We start from the raw sequence: 12,746 nt of genomic DNA on the forward strand, positions 1-12,746 counted from the left end.
AGACTCTTTGTTGCCCCTGAAAAGAAGTTTCTAATCTTGCACATGAAGAGACAGCATTAATGGGTTGATAACTCAATTCTTTTTTTTTTTCACCACAGGGCAATCCAGGCATCACAGGCCCAGATGGACTTGAAGGTTCACCCGGACTTAAGGGCCCTCAGGTATGCATAGAGCAAAAAGAAGCATCTGTGTGTGGAGAACCTATATAGCCTGGATCGACCCCTTCATGTAGCCTGCAGAATTACAGAGGCTTGGGAGTATGTTTAGGTCAATAAAACAAATAAGCAATGAGTCTTGATTTGTACAGAACTTTGTCTCTTTTATCCGAGTTCTGTCCCTGTCAAGAAGTGGAAAGAGATGAACATGCTGGGCAGGATCGTTAGGATAATCCAGGAGTCCTTGAGCCAAGGAAAATATTGAGCCTTGAATTTGAAGACTGTGGTCAGTTTAGCACTGTAAGAGCTCAGCGTTGTATCTGGGACGTCCGTGGTGTTGAAACATTGGCTCAGCTCAAGGAAAAATTTGTTCTAAGTGCAGCTGGAGGTTTCAGCGGGGTGATCTATAGCGTGGCACCCTGCCTGTCCTTTCCAGTTCGCTCCTCTGAGGAGCTATCTCCAGAACTTTTCTTTCCAAGGAGCAAGCCGTAGTTGGCGCTTTGCTCTGGTCGTATGAGCGGGGAGGGACTTGTGCCAGAGAGGGCAGAGCATGGCCCAAGTCAACAGTGAGACAGGAAGGGAGCACATGCAGAGAAGGAAGAAAGAAGCTGGGCTGGCATGTAACTCAGCGGTGGGACACCTGTGTGGCATGCCTGTGTAGCATGTACAGGCCCTGGGTTAAGTCTCCAGCATGGAAGGAAAGAGGTGGGGAAGCAAAGGAGGAGGGAAGGGACCAGAAGTCAGACCATTAGAATAGTATTTTTCCTCTCTCAACTTGGTTTTGAATGTATGAAAAACAGGTGCACTGTTAGGCAAGACAACCATTGGTTTGATTGTTTGAGGGTTTAAAGCAAGTACATAAAAATAAAGGAATTCTAGGTTGGCAGTTTGTGTGTGGAAGTTGGGCAGAACACATCAAAACATCAGAGAGACACTTTGTGACACGCCGCCATGATTTCAGCATGGTAAACAGCCTTCCCCTCAGACTGCCCCCCCTACCCGTTTGATTGCCTTTATTTGCCGTTACGTGCCTGCCAAGGAACACTCAATTCTCTTCCTTTAAAGTGAGAAACATTTGCTGTTGGGCTCGCTGGAAAGTATCCCCATAAATCGACTGCCTTTATCTCGCGCTATGCGGGTCACAGCCAGCCTTCCTTCTTTCGGTTTATGGACCTTTTTTATTTACAGCACAATTTAAAATGGAGCAAAATACCAAACACAGCCTTGAAGAAAGTTTCTCTGCAACCTACTGAAGCCATAATACTCAGGCAATAGAATCTTCCAGAAGTAGAAATATCTAAATTTCATCTTGCTATGGAATGTATCTTTTTATGACCCATCTTGGTTGTGGTTATTGAATATTAAATGGATTGAAAGGTTCTGGTTCCTGATTTACATGATTAAGAAAAACACTTTCCACATAAAAAGCATATGGCTTTCAGTTAATTTTGAAGGCCAAGAGCAATTGGCAGGACTAAAAATCTCAGTTTCGGGTGTTTCTTCCAGGCCCTAGCTCCTTCAGCTATACAGGCTCCAGCACCTCAATTTCAGACTGTCCTGTGGTGCACCTACGCAGATGAGGAAGAACTCAAGACCCACGCAGTAGCCACAGCATGATTTGGCTCCCTGACCAGTTTCTATGTCACCTTGACTTAGTGTTTGATTTTTAACGTACAAGTTTTCTGTTCTTGCTAAGGGAGAAAATAACACTTTCTTTCTGTGCATTTAGGGCCTGAGAGGAAAGACTGGTGAGAAAGGAGAAAGAGGATTTCTGGGAATGAAAGGTCCCCAGGTAGGTAAGGAAGCAGCAGCTGCATCTGGTTTTGACTTTGGCTTTAAGGTGGATGCTTTTAGTAGGGTTCTTCTCTAACAGTGAAATCCACACTGCCTGCAGACCAAGTGTGTCAAGTTTGACCTGGGTGTGAGAAGTGGCAGATGCATCGTACCCTGGTCCCTGCTTGTCATACAGACTGTTAATAGAGGCAGAAAACCTCCTCTAGGTAGACATCCTTGCCTCTGGTCCTCGGCTGAGGTTAACAATTTTTCCTGGATGCTATCACTTGCTCACAAGCCACTTGGAGTTCCCTACCCCACCTCCTGGGGGAGCTAGAGAGCTGGTTTGTTGGTTAAGAGGACTTGCTAATTCTTCCAGAGAACCCACATTCATAACCTCCTGTAACTCCAGTTTCAGAGGATCCAAAACCCTCTCCTGGTCCTCAAGGCACCCACACACATATGGCATACATGCACATACCCTCACATGCATACATATAAAAAAGGTTTGGGTTTTTTTTTTTTGAAAAATTATCATTTCCCAGGGAGACTAAACCATTTTACTACCTGGAGCTGTACTCAGAACCCTTAGAATTTCTGAAAGTGAAGACATGGCGTTGATAATTCTAAATTCTCCTCAGATAACACCAGAGTTGGGAACGACTACCCAGCACCCACACTTCTATTTCAGCGTGCTCTCAGAATCCCCAGGGGAGTGTGTTAGGGTGCAGGTCCTCAGAGGGTCTAGACTGAGGCTTGGAGTTCTGTATGTTCGGTGTGTCCCTAGTTGATACTGATGCTGCAACTCTGGACCACACGTTGAGTAGCAAGGCCCTATGTGGTCGGCTCCTTGTCTATGGCTAGCATAGCATGTATCTATCTTTTGGTCTCTTTCAGCGGGTTGCAAGCTCCATCCATGTTGGCGTCTTGCTTATGCTGCATCCCCAGAGCTTAGGTCCACAGTGCCCGGCACAGCAGAGTTTAATACATTTGTGTAATGAATCAAGCAGTAAATGAATGAACGAGACCTAGTTGGGACCTCCACCCTCCGCTATTAGCAGTATCAAGGGAATGCATTACTTTGCATCCATTAAACTGGGCAGAGGCCCAACGTTTAAGTGACTGTGCTCATCATGAGAATATTTAAGGGGCTATTTGCATAGAGTTGTATGTCGTGACATATTGGTGTAAAGTACATTAATAACCGCCTGTGACGAGGCTTGTTCCTGGTTTTGATGAAAGTGCTCTTTCCAAATGCATGAAAACTTCCTAATTGGATAGCAGAATTAAACTGGTGATAAAACTCTTCTGCATTCACTTCTTTAATTCATTTCCAGCTGGCTGGCACCACAATGGAGATTTTTATTTAAGAAAATAGTAAGGACAAAGGAAGACATATCTCATCTGTTGATATCAAATACTGATGTGGATGTGTAAATGAGTTGAAATCCAAAGACCTTGGTCTTTCTTTTGCGCTAGGATCCAAAATGGTATCCAAGACTGTTAGTTAGAGTAATTCTTCCATTTGCCCCGTGGGACACCTTCATCCATGGGTCCTTTTAATCTCGCTTTGGCAGGATGTGGCACAGTCATAAATCATCCAGCCTTTGGCACTGCCAGCTAGTCAAAGGCACGTCTCTCTAGTTCACTTCCATTTGTCTGGCTGGAAAACCTCCCTTTCTTCCCCGGCTTGGTTTTTGAGCAATACCCTGCTTGTCGGCCTGTTAAAAGGCAGTTTCGAAGACAAGTGGAATTTTCTGTGTTTGGGACATGATGAATGGGATCTCTAGATTGCTGTTTCCAGAGGAAATTCACAGAGACAAACACAGTCAGGCGCAGAGGGGAGTGTTGTTCATTATCGGCTCTGCAAACCCATCGCCATAGGTCCCGTATTGTTTTATGGCACAGGAGGAACCCTCCAACAGAACAGTGTTTTCTAGCAGCAGGCTTGAAAGCTTTCCCTGGGACTTGCATCTTGAGAGGGACGTGATCTGGATGGATGGCGTACCGGAGGCTTATTGAGTTACTCAGAACTCGGTGTTCTACATAAGTGAGATGTGCTAGTCCAGCCAATATGTGTCTGCAATTAAGAAGCAAGCCCAAGTTGTACTATGCCCGGGAAGATGTTTTTGAAAGGGATGAAAGAGTACTTGTACCTTTTTGTGTCCCATCTTTTGTTTCTCTAAAATTTCCAAATGCTAGGAAATCCGGTGGGAAACCAGGTCAAAAATATTGACTGTACTTGGAGATGTAACTGTTCCTTGAATATGTGTTCTTAGCTAGTAGCGTGCACACCAGCAAGGCTAGAAGTAGCCAAGCATTGGGTTCTTCTCTGTAGGACCAGCACCCGAGCAGGAGGCAGGTTGAACCCACCAGGCTCAACTGGATAGTTTCATGTTCGCGGTTCTTTTAATGGCCCTGGTTAAACTCAGAGGGTTATAAAACAAAAAGGGACTAAGGAAAAAGGGGGCTTGTAAGGAAGAGGAGTTGGCTGGGGGGAGAAAGAGGGGCAGGGAGGATTAGACTAATCAGACTTTATTTTACACATGTCTGAAATTGTCAAAGACCAATATATGCAAATAAATGCTAGTTTGAAAAAAGCAGAGACGGAAGGATTAGGAGTTCAAGCTTTAGCTACATAAAACTATATTTCAAAAAAAAAGGTGTGGAGGGAAAGGGAAAAGAGTCTTAGGAGGAAGGATCAGAATTGTTTCATGCAAATGTGGGGAACAATGTGAGATTTCTGTTGTCTTCCCAGATTGTGCCATAGTAGTCACGGACATTGAATCTGGAGCCAGGTTGCCTGGGTCTGGTTCTGGGTTTATGCGTGTCTGTCTCATCTGTGTGACCTTGGATAATTTACTTAACCCTGGACATCTCCTGCAAAAGAATAGTAGTAGCAGTTAACTTCATTGGATGTTGTGAAAATTAAATAGTTTGATAGATGTAAATGCTTGCAACCATTACTTGCATAGTAAAGACTGCATAAATATTTTTATTACTACAATATTGTGTCTATATTGCTGAATTAAACAAGTGTAGCTTATACTTTTATTTGTTTGTGTGAGAGTGCACACATGTGTACTCACCACAGTCCACATGGAAAAGCCAGAGCGCCAGTTGGAGGAACTGGTTCTCTCTTACCATGTGTGTTCCAGGAATTGGACTTGAGTCCTCAGGCTTGTGACAAACACCCTGGCCCACCGAATCACCTCCCCAAGCCAAAAAGAGGTGGGCTATGGCATAGAGTATGCGTCATATTTTGAAGGAAACGCTGCCAGGCATAGAACAATATGTAATCCGTGTCATAATAGTCGGGTTTCACCATCCTGCAAGATTTAGACTGGATGGTCCATGCACTCGATCCTTGTACCGGTTTGACAAGTGTTTATAGTAAGTGCTGTCTAGTGGTGGCCCTGCTTGAGGACCCCAAGATGGCACTGCTGTCTGCTAGCACTTTCTGAAACCGTTTCAGAAGCTTTAGCCTGTGCCCACAGACACAACTTTTGTCACAGTGCTCTTTGGTTTTAGTGAAACTTTCTCAGCTTTCTAAGGCACATTTCACGGTTTGCAAATGAAGATAAATATGCCTTTAAAAAACAACAAACAAAAATTAGTCCTTGCCTGTTGTAGAAAGCCTTCTTTGAAGACCAACCCTTTGGGAAGCTTTTTTTTTTTTTTTTAAAAATGTTAGACACTTCAGCAACATCTGTTCCCTGAGCGAAACAGTGGGAACCTAGACTCTGCTTGGACACAGACTCACAAGGAAGTGTAATCATTTAGGCCACATCTGGCTGGGGTTACTTATTAATTTTCCTTTATTTACTAGTCTTTATTTGACAGCCGCAATATATTTTTTTTCCAGAGCAGGATCAGCTCAGCCCATAAGTCTTCTCCCATCTGAACTTCATTTTCTGGAGATGTGTAAAAGTGTTGAGGGAAAGCTGCGCTTTGTCTCACTGTATCTGCATCAATCCTTGTTTCATTCCAGGGGCCTCCAGGACCAGGAGGACAAGTGGGGAATCAAGGCCACTTGGGAAGCCAAGGAAATAAAGTAGGTCACATTCTTTAATTCAACCCCTCCGATGTTCAAGTTTGTGTTACCCGAGAGAGCTGTGGCTGGCTGGCTGAGCCAGAGCCCTTTCAACACAAAGGAAAACACATCTTGTTGCCCCTAAGCTCTGGCTTGATGCTTGGAGAGCCAGAGATCTCTAAGGACCTGGGTGTGGACCAGGATGAGGTCAGGGACTCCAGTGTAGCATAACTGCACGAGGGGCTACACCCCATTCAACTGAGGGCTCTCAGGGGAAGAAGGCTGCTCTCCCGTCCTCTCTGTACCATCCCTTCCTTCCTACCTCTCTTGTTTCTCCCTTCTCATGTGAACTGTAGGCTCAGGCTTCTGTTGTGCTGGAAAACTGGGTACAGGCAAGCAGGGTCATCTGTGTATCTCTAGTGCTTAAAACACAGCCTGGCCTGGACCAAGAACTTAGTATTTATGAATGAATGCAAGTCGAGGAGCAAGATACATGGAGCATGAAATCAGGCCCAAAGAATTTAGAACATCTTGAAGGCAGCCGTCTCTGGCATAAGGGAGATAAGGGGAAAGAGGTTGGAAATTGAGGTTTAAACAAAGTGGTTAGGAGTATTTCTGTGCTGGAGAAGGAGACATCAAAGAGGATTCACGCTTCGAGAGGCCTTTGGAAGACAAACACTTTGAAGAGCAGAGAAGGAAAACGGGGAGGGGTAGGAATGGGCAGGAAGCCGTGGGGTTTAGAGCATCCTAGGAGGAATTATTTGAAGAATAATTATTTGCCTGAAATTTTTCCTGTCTGGTGGGCACATAAAGAGCAAGGTAGTCTGTGTTTGGATCCTCAGTCTCTGGTACAGGGCTGTCTACTTGTTTCAAAGCAGTTGTATAGACACAGCCCAACCCTTAGGCAACATTAAGTGGACAGCCCAGTGAAGATGGTTTTGGTTTTTTGAAGGGTGAGGGCCTGGAAACAAGGAGACTAGTTGGTCCCTCTCATTGTCCCCAAGAGCAGCAGTGACTGGAGGATTAGACAGGATGAAAACGTGAGGTGTGATGGCTCCATCCAGCTCTTCTTGGAGAGAACTGGTGCAGAGGGAAAGAGCTAGAAAACCTAGGGATCCCAGGGAGCAGTGACCCCATCCCACAGGCAGAGGTTGTGAGGAAGAGCGAGAGTGAGAAGGAAGGGAATCTTTGGCCCTGGGGCTAGAGGCAGGGCTTAGGTCAGCTTGGAGATGCAGGCTTCTGAATCATACAGAGTAAAGGGACTTTTAAGGGTGCCTGTTTATAAGAAGGAAGGGAAAGAAAGGAAGATGATCTACCAGTACAGGAAACTTGAGGCAGGGAAGCAGAAAAGATACCATCTCATCTGGTGATGAACAGGCTTTGAAGATTAAGCCCCCAAGCGCAGCCGTGGACAGGAGAGAGGGACGAGTCAGACTGCCAGGCAGTGAACACAGTGTCAATGCAGAGACAGGGATACGGAGCAGATGTCTATGCAGTCCAGGATTCCTCCTTTAAAGGGGAGAAGAGGCTATCTCTGCTTGAGCCTGATGGTGTCCAGGAAAGCTTGGAGTGTGTTTTCAGTGGGAGGAAGAGAGCAGTGTGTTAATGGGGAGAAGAGAAAGGAGAGGAATGAACGCCTGAGACAGACTAGAGAAGCTTTTCAGAGAGTGGAGGAGTTGATTGCTAGAGTGAATTTGAGGCACACACAGTGGCCTTTGTATTGGAGAAGTGCCAGGGAGGGCTTGTGACGGAGGAGAGTGGGAAGCAACGTGAAGACAGTTTGCTGGCCTGTGTAATAAGATACGAGGGTAACCAGGACAATCACCTTCATAAGGAAGAGCTTTGGGGCACTGGTGTGGCAAGAGTGGTCAGAAAGTGATAGTTTAGAAGAGGAGCCATACTGGCTTTGTGTCCTGTGGTGTGCTGTAAGGGAAGTGGTACCCCTGGTGAGAATAAAACTTCCTTTTGGATGAAGCAGTGAGTGTGTGCGCGCGCACATGTGTGTACGTGTGTACTTGTGTGTGCATGCATACATGTGTGTGCGTGTGTGTCTGATTTATCCTTGCATGTAGTTCACCATCTTAGCCACTCAGTGCCATGAAAATGTCCCCATCATGATCCAGGAAGGAATCTTACTACTGTTATAAAAAATTAGCAAAATTGTTTCCCAGGATGACCTATGCAAATACTCAGCCGTGAGGCCAGCAGATGTATCAGCCTAGAGGTCTGAGTGCAAACAGTCAAGGAAGACCTCTGGCAAGCAGGTCATCTACCATGGCTTATAAACCAACCTCAGCTACTTGGGAAAATGTACTTGGGGTCATGAAGGAAGATGAGCTTGCTTTCTAAGAAAATAAAACATTTAGTTTGGAATAGTTTTAGATGTGCAGAAAGGCAGCACAGAGAGACCGAGTCTCAGGAGTCCTCAGCACCCCATGCATTTACCTCCCCCCTGACCTGTTGGCTGCGGTCACTCGTGCTGGGCACAGAGGACAACCAATACTGATGCACTGTATTCACCCAAACCCATTCTTTAGTCCCTTGTTTCCCCTAGTATTTGGTCTTGGTTCCAGGTCCCCAGGAGTTCCCCCAAAGTGATGTCTCCATAGATTTTTCCAGACTCTGTTTTTGAGTGACCTTGACGGCTTTGAGGAGCATCGGTCAGGTCCTTTGTGGGATGGCTCCCAATTAGAGTTTGTCTGATAGTTTTGATTAGACCAGGTCTGTGGGCTTTGAGGAAGGAGAACGTAGGGATACAGTGCTGTTCTTACTGCATCTTATTAAGGCTAGAACACGCAGTGTGGCCTTATTCTATGGCTGCTGATCCTCACCACCTGGTCGGTGTCGTATTGGTCGAGCTTCCTCTCTGTTAAGGTTGGTGCTTAACTCATCTTGAAAAACAGAAAGGTCACCCCATGGGTGTGAGAACTGTGAACGCCGGTTCTGAAATAGGAGGGTGATGCAGAATAGGAGGGGGCGATGGAGGTCGCCATCCCCAGGACTCGCTTTCTCAGAGTGTCCTCGGGGTCACCTGTGCTCCCACAAGCATCTAGGACGTATGTGCAACAGCCAATCCCCACCCCCTTTGAATGACTCTCATGCTGGAGTCAACAATACGTGCTTCAAGACCTCCCACCTGACTCAAGTTCAAGAACATCCACTTTAAGGCAGGAAAGCAGGGAAGTCAGATGTCTTCCCCAGGGCCAAATAAATGGTTACTCAGTTACTGGTAGAGCCAGACACAGAGCGCGGGATCGCTGAGTTTAAACGCACTAGAGTATAGCCCGGGTAGGAGTTCATCTCAGTCAGTAGTGACACAAGAAATCAGTCTGCTGGGGTTTTGGTTTGCACTGGGGCACTTGCCTTGCTCCTAATTTAGCCAACCGACTTTAAAGTTCCCATTTTTAATAACGATCTTGGTGTGCCTGGCTTCCTTCACTCTCCCCTAGCTCTGAGTTCCATCCATTTCTGTGACCCTTTCTTGGTTTCTTCTATCCTACCCTACAGAGTACTTTCATTTCATATGCATTATACCCACATCCGTGGAAACACACACACATGCACACATGTGATGGATGAAGGAGGCCTCTTTGGCCAGCTACAGCCATTCCTTACCTGTCATTCATACAGTATGCAACCCTGAAAACAAACCCGTTACTGCAGCACATGGGACTTAAACAGTGCCTGGTGCCGTGATTTCTGATTTGCCTTTACACAAACAACCTAATGGAAGTCGGGTGTGGGGATTCCTACCTGCGGTCCTAGCACTAATGGGCTGGGGTAGGACTGCCACAAATTCAAAACCGACCTGGGACTCAGAATGAGATCCTGTCTCTAACAAAACAACTGACTTAGGACCTGTTTCATTATTCTATTGGACAGGGAGAACCTGGGGACCCAGGGGACAAGGGAGCTGCTGGTTTTCCAGGTCCTCGGGGCCTACAGGTAAGTTAGCTTTCACTACCTTTAACCAGGTCTTTTTAACCTTTTATTTCAGTAGTGAATTAGTTACTTTCCTAAGAAGGAACAACAAAGTAAAAGTTTGTTTTGGCTTAGACATCAAGGGGTCTAGATCCATCATGACTGGGAAGGAAAATAGGCAATGGCCTGGGACCCTGGCCACATGACTTCTGTAATCAGGAAGCAGAGAATGAACAGGAAGTGGACTATAAAACCTTGAGGTCTCCTAATGGCTGACTTCCTCCAAGGCTCCACCCATGAAGATTCCACCACCAGCTGAGGTCCAAGTGTTCAAACACATGACCTCTAGAGGACAACATTCACTCACAGGACGAAGGTGCCTGTGCCATTTCTGAGGGATGCTCAGAGGAGCTTTAGAGACACTGTCTCGGTCTAGCCTTGGAGAGTCCTAGCTGTAACTGAGCCGGGCATCACAGTCATTTCGGATTGGCCAGCTTTTCCAAGGCAGCTTTTCTCAGGAGATGGTAAAGCAGAGTAAGCTTTCCATGTAGCATCCTCTCATGACCCCTTCTGACCTTTTGTCTGCAGGACCTCTTTATCAGAAGCCATTCCATCCTCCCCACATGGCCCAGGGCTTCTACAAGCATCAGACAGTAGTCAGTGTGCGGGTGGTTTGCAGTGTTTGTTCTGTTCGGTGACCTGGAAATAGATTCGAGCTGAAGTGTTAATGTACAGAACTCTCCAAAGAGTTGGCTAAGAAGGCTGCCTGGCTTTCTGGAAGATTCCGGGATGCCCAGAGTATTCTCTTGACATTCACAACTACACGAGTAGCTCTAATTGCTAAGTCTATGGTTCAGGAGCTTTTAGCACCATCTTTAGTGTCCCTGTCACCCACCAGCTAGAGGACCCTGCTGCCTAGTTGTCCCTGATTAAACCCAAAAATCTACCAGCCATGTCCTCCTGTAAATAAGCCCGCCTCTATTGCTACTCTGGGTGTGTTTGATTGGTTTCGTTGATTACAGGGTGATGATGGCAGCCCGGGATATGGGAGCATTGGCCGCAAAGGGACAAAGGTAAGTCACACCCACCGAAGCTGGACCTAGTCCATGCACTTCGGATTACTTGTTTGGCTTGCCATGGTTAGGAGAAAGAAAGCGATCTGTAATTAGTCTCATACCATAGAAAATCTATTTTGATAGTTCACTCTTTGACGTCCTGTGGGCAATATGGGAGAGAATCATGCCACGGTTCTAAGGGGAAGGTGAAAATTGAAAGTTGAAAATGAGTCCTCTGTGTTTTCCTGTGCTGTGTGGCTGTGGAACATGGCCTGGCATGTTCTGGCTCGAACTGCCTCTAGTCTTAGCAGTTCTGTGTGTAGTTTCACGCAGCAGCCAGTTCACATTTTGTCTTCCTACTGTTACGATTGCTTCAGCTACTAGCGAGAAATCTTGTAGCATTTTCTTAATGCATTTGCCCAAACAGTAACTTAAAAATGATTATATTGTTAACTGGATATGGAAATACCTGAAAAGAAGGAAGTTGACTAAAGACAGTGATTTTGATATGCTAATAATAACCTCTTTAAAATTATGATCATAAGTGGTTGGGAGGGTGGTTCACTAAGTAAAGCATGTGCCTTGCAAACATGAGTTCCTGACTTCAGTCCCTAGAACCCATGTAAACAGCTGATGTAGGGGACACCTGAAATCCCAGCGGTGATGGGAGCCAGAGACAGGTGGCCCCCTGGAGGTTGCTGGCCAGTTAGCCTTGCCTACTTGGTAAAGCTCAAGGCCAGCAAGAGACCCTACCTCAAAACAAAGGCATAAGGTACCTGAAGCCCACCCACCATCCGAGGTTCTTTCCCGTCCCTGTCTGCGTGCACCTACACACACGTGCATGCACAGACCCCCATACTTATGTGTGTCCACATGTAATCTTCATGAAAAATACCCAATTATTATTACAAAACACTCAGGAAATATAAAGATACCTTTTCTGGAACAAAAAAGTTAGAGATCCATGATAAAGATCTTAGAGATATGAAGTCTAAAATAGTAGATAGGATTAGTGCGCTCCAAGTGGAGTCCCAGGGGGATGATGCAATGATGTGGGATGTCTTTGCATATGTGCTGCTGCTGCTGATGATGTGGGATGTCCTCTGTGTATGTGCTGCTGATGATGTGGGATGTCCTTCTGTGTATGTGCTGATGATGTGGGATGTCCTTCTGTGTATGTGCTGATGATGTGGGATGTCCTTCCTTCTGTGTGTGTGCTGCTGCTGATGATATGGGATGTCCTTCTGTGTATGTCTGATGATGATGTGGGATGTCCTCCTTCTGTGTATGTCTGATTATGTGGGATGTCCTGTGTTTGTGCTGCTGGTGATATGGGATGTCCTTCTGTGTATGTCTGATGATGATGATGTGGGATGTCCTTCTGTGTATGTGCTGATGATGTGGGATGTCCTTCCTTCTGTGTGTGTGCTGCTGCTGATGATGTGGGATGTCCTTCTGTGTATGTCTGATGATGATGTGGGATGTCCTCCTTCTGTGTATGTCTGATGATGTGGGATGTCCTGTGTTTGTGCTGCTGGTGATGTGGGATGTCCTTCTGTGTATGTCTGATGATGATGATGTGGGATGTCCTTCTGTGTATGTGCTGATGATGTGGGATGTCCTGTGTTTGTGCTGCTGGTGATATGGGATGTCCTTCTGTGTATGTGCTGATGATGTGGGATGTCCTTCCTTCTATGTGTGTGCTGATGATGTGGAATGCCCTTCTGTATATGTGGTGCTGATGATGTGGAATGCCCTTCTGTGTATGTGCTGCTCTTATTGGTTAATGAATAAAACTGCTTTGACCTA

General features: G+C 46.0%; 1 protein-coding gene across 1 annotated transcript in view; it reads left to right on the plus strand.

The window, feature by feature from the left end:
• The window catches only part of Col6a6 (collagen type VI alpha 6 chain), a 99,927-nt gene that overhangs the window by 47,243 nt on the left and 39,938 nt on the right, over positions 1 to 12,746 (plus strand). The window contains exons 21-25 of the mRNA XM_041676770.1: positions 99 to 161; positions 1,885 to 1,947; positions 5,920 to 5,982; positions 9,844 to 9,906; positions 10,905 to 10,955. Of these exons, the coding sequence (XP_041532704.1) occupies positions 99 to 161; positions 1,885 to 1,947; positions 5,920 to 5,982; positions 9,844 to 9,906; positions 10,905 to 10,955 (303 nt within the window). The remainder of the gene's footprint in view (positions 1 to 98; positions 162 to 1,884; positions 1,948 to 5,919; positions 5,983 to 9,843; positions 9,907 to 10,904; positions 10,956 to 12,746) is intronic.

The sequence above is a fragment of the Microtus oregoni genome, unplaced genomic scaffold, assembly GCF_018167655.1.
Source record: "Microtus oregoni isolate MIOR12 unplaced genomic scaffold, Mior012 000028F_ref0000031, whole genome shotgun sequence".
Classification (NCBI taxonomy): Eukaryota; Metazoa; Chordata; class Mammalia; order Rodentia; family Cricetidae; genus Microtus; species Microtus oregoni.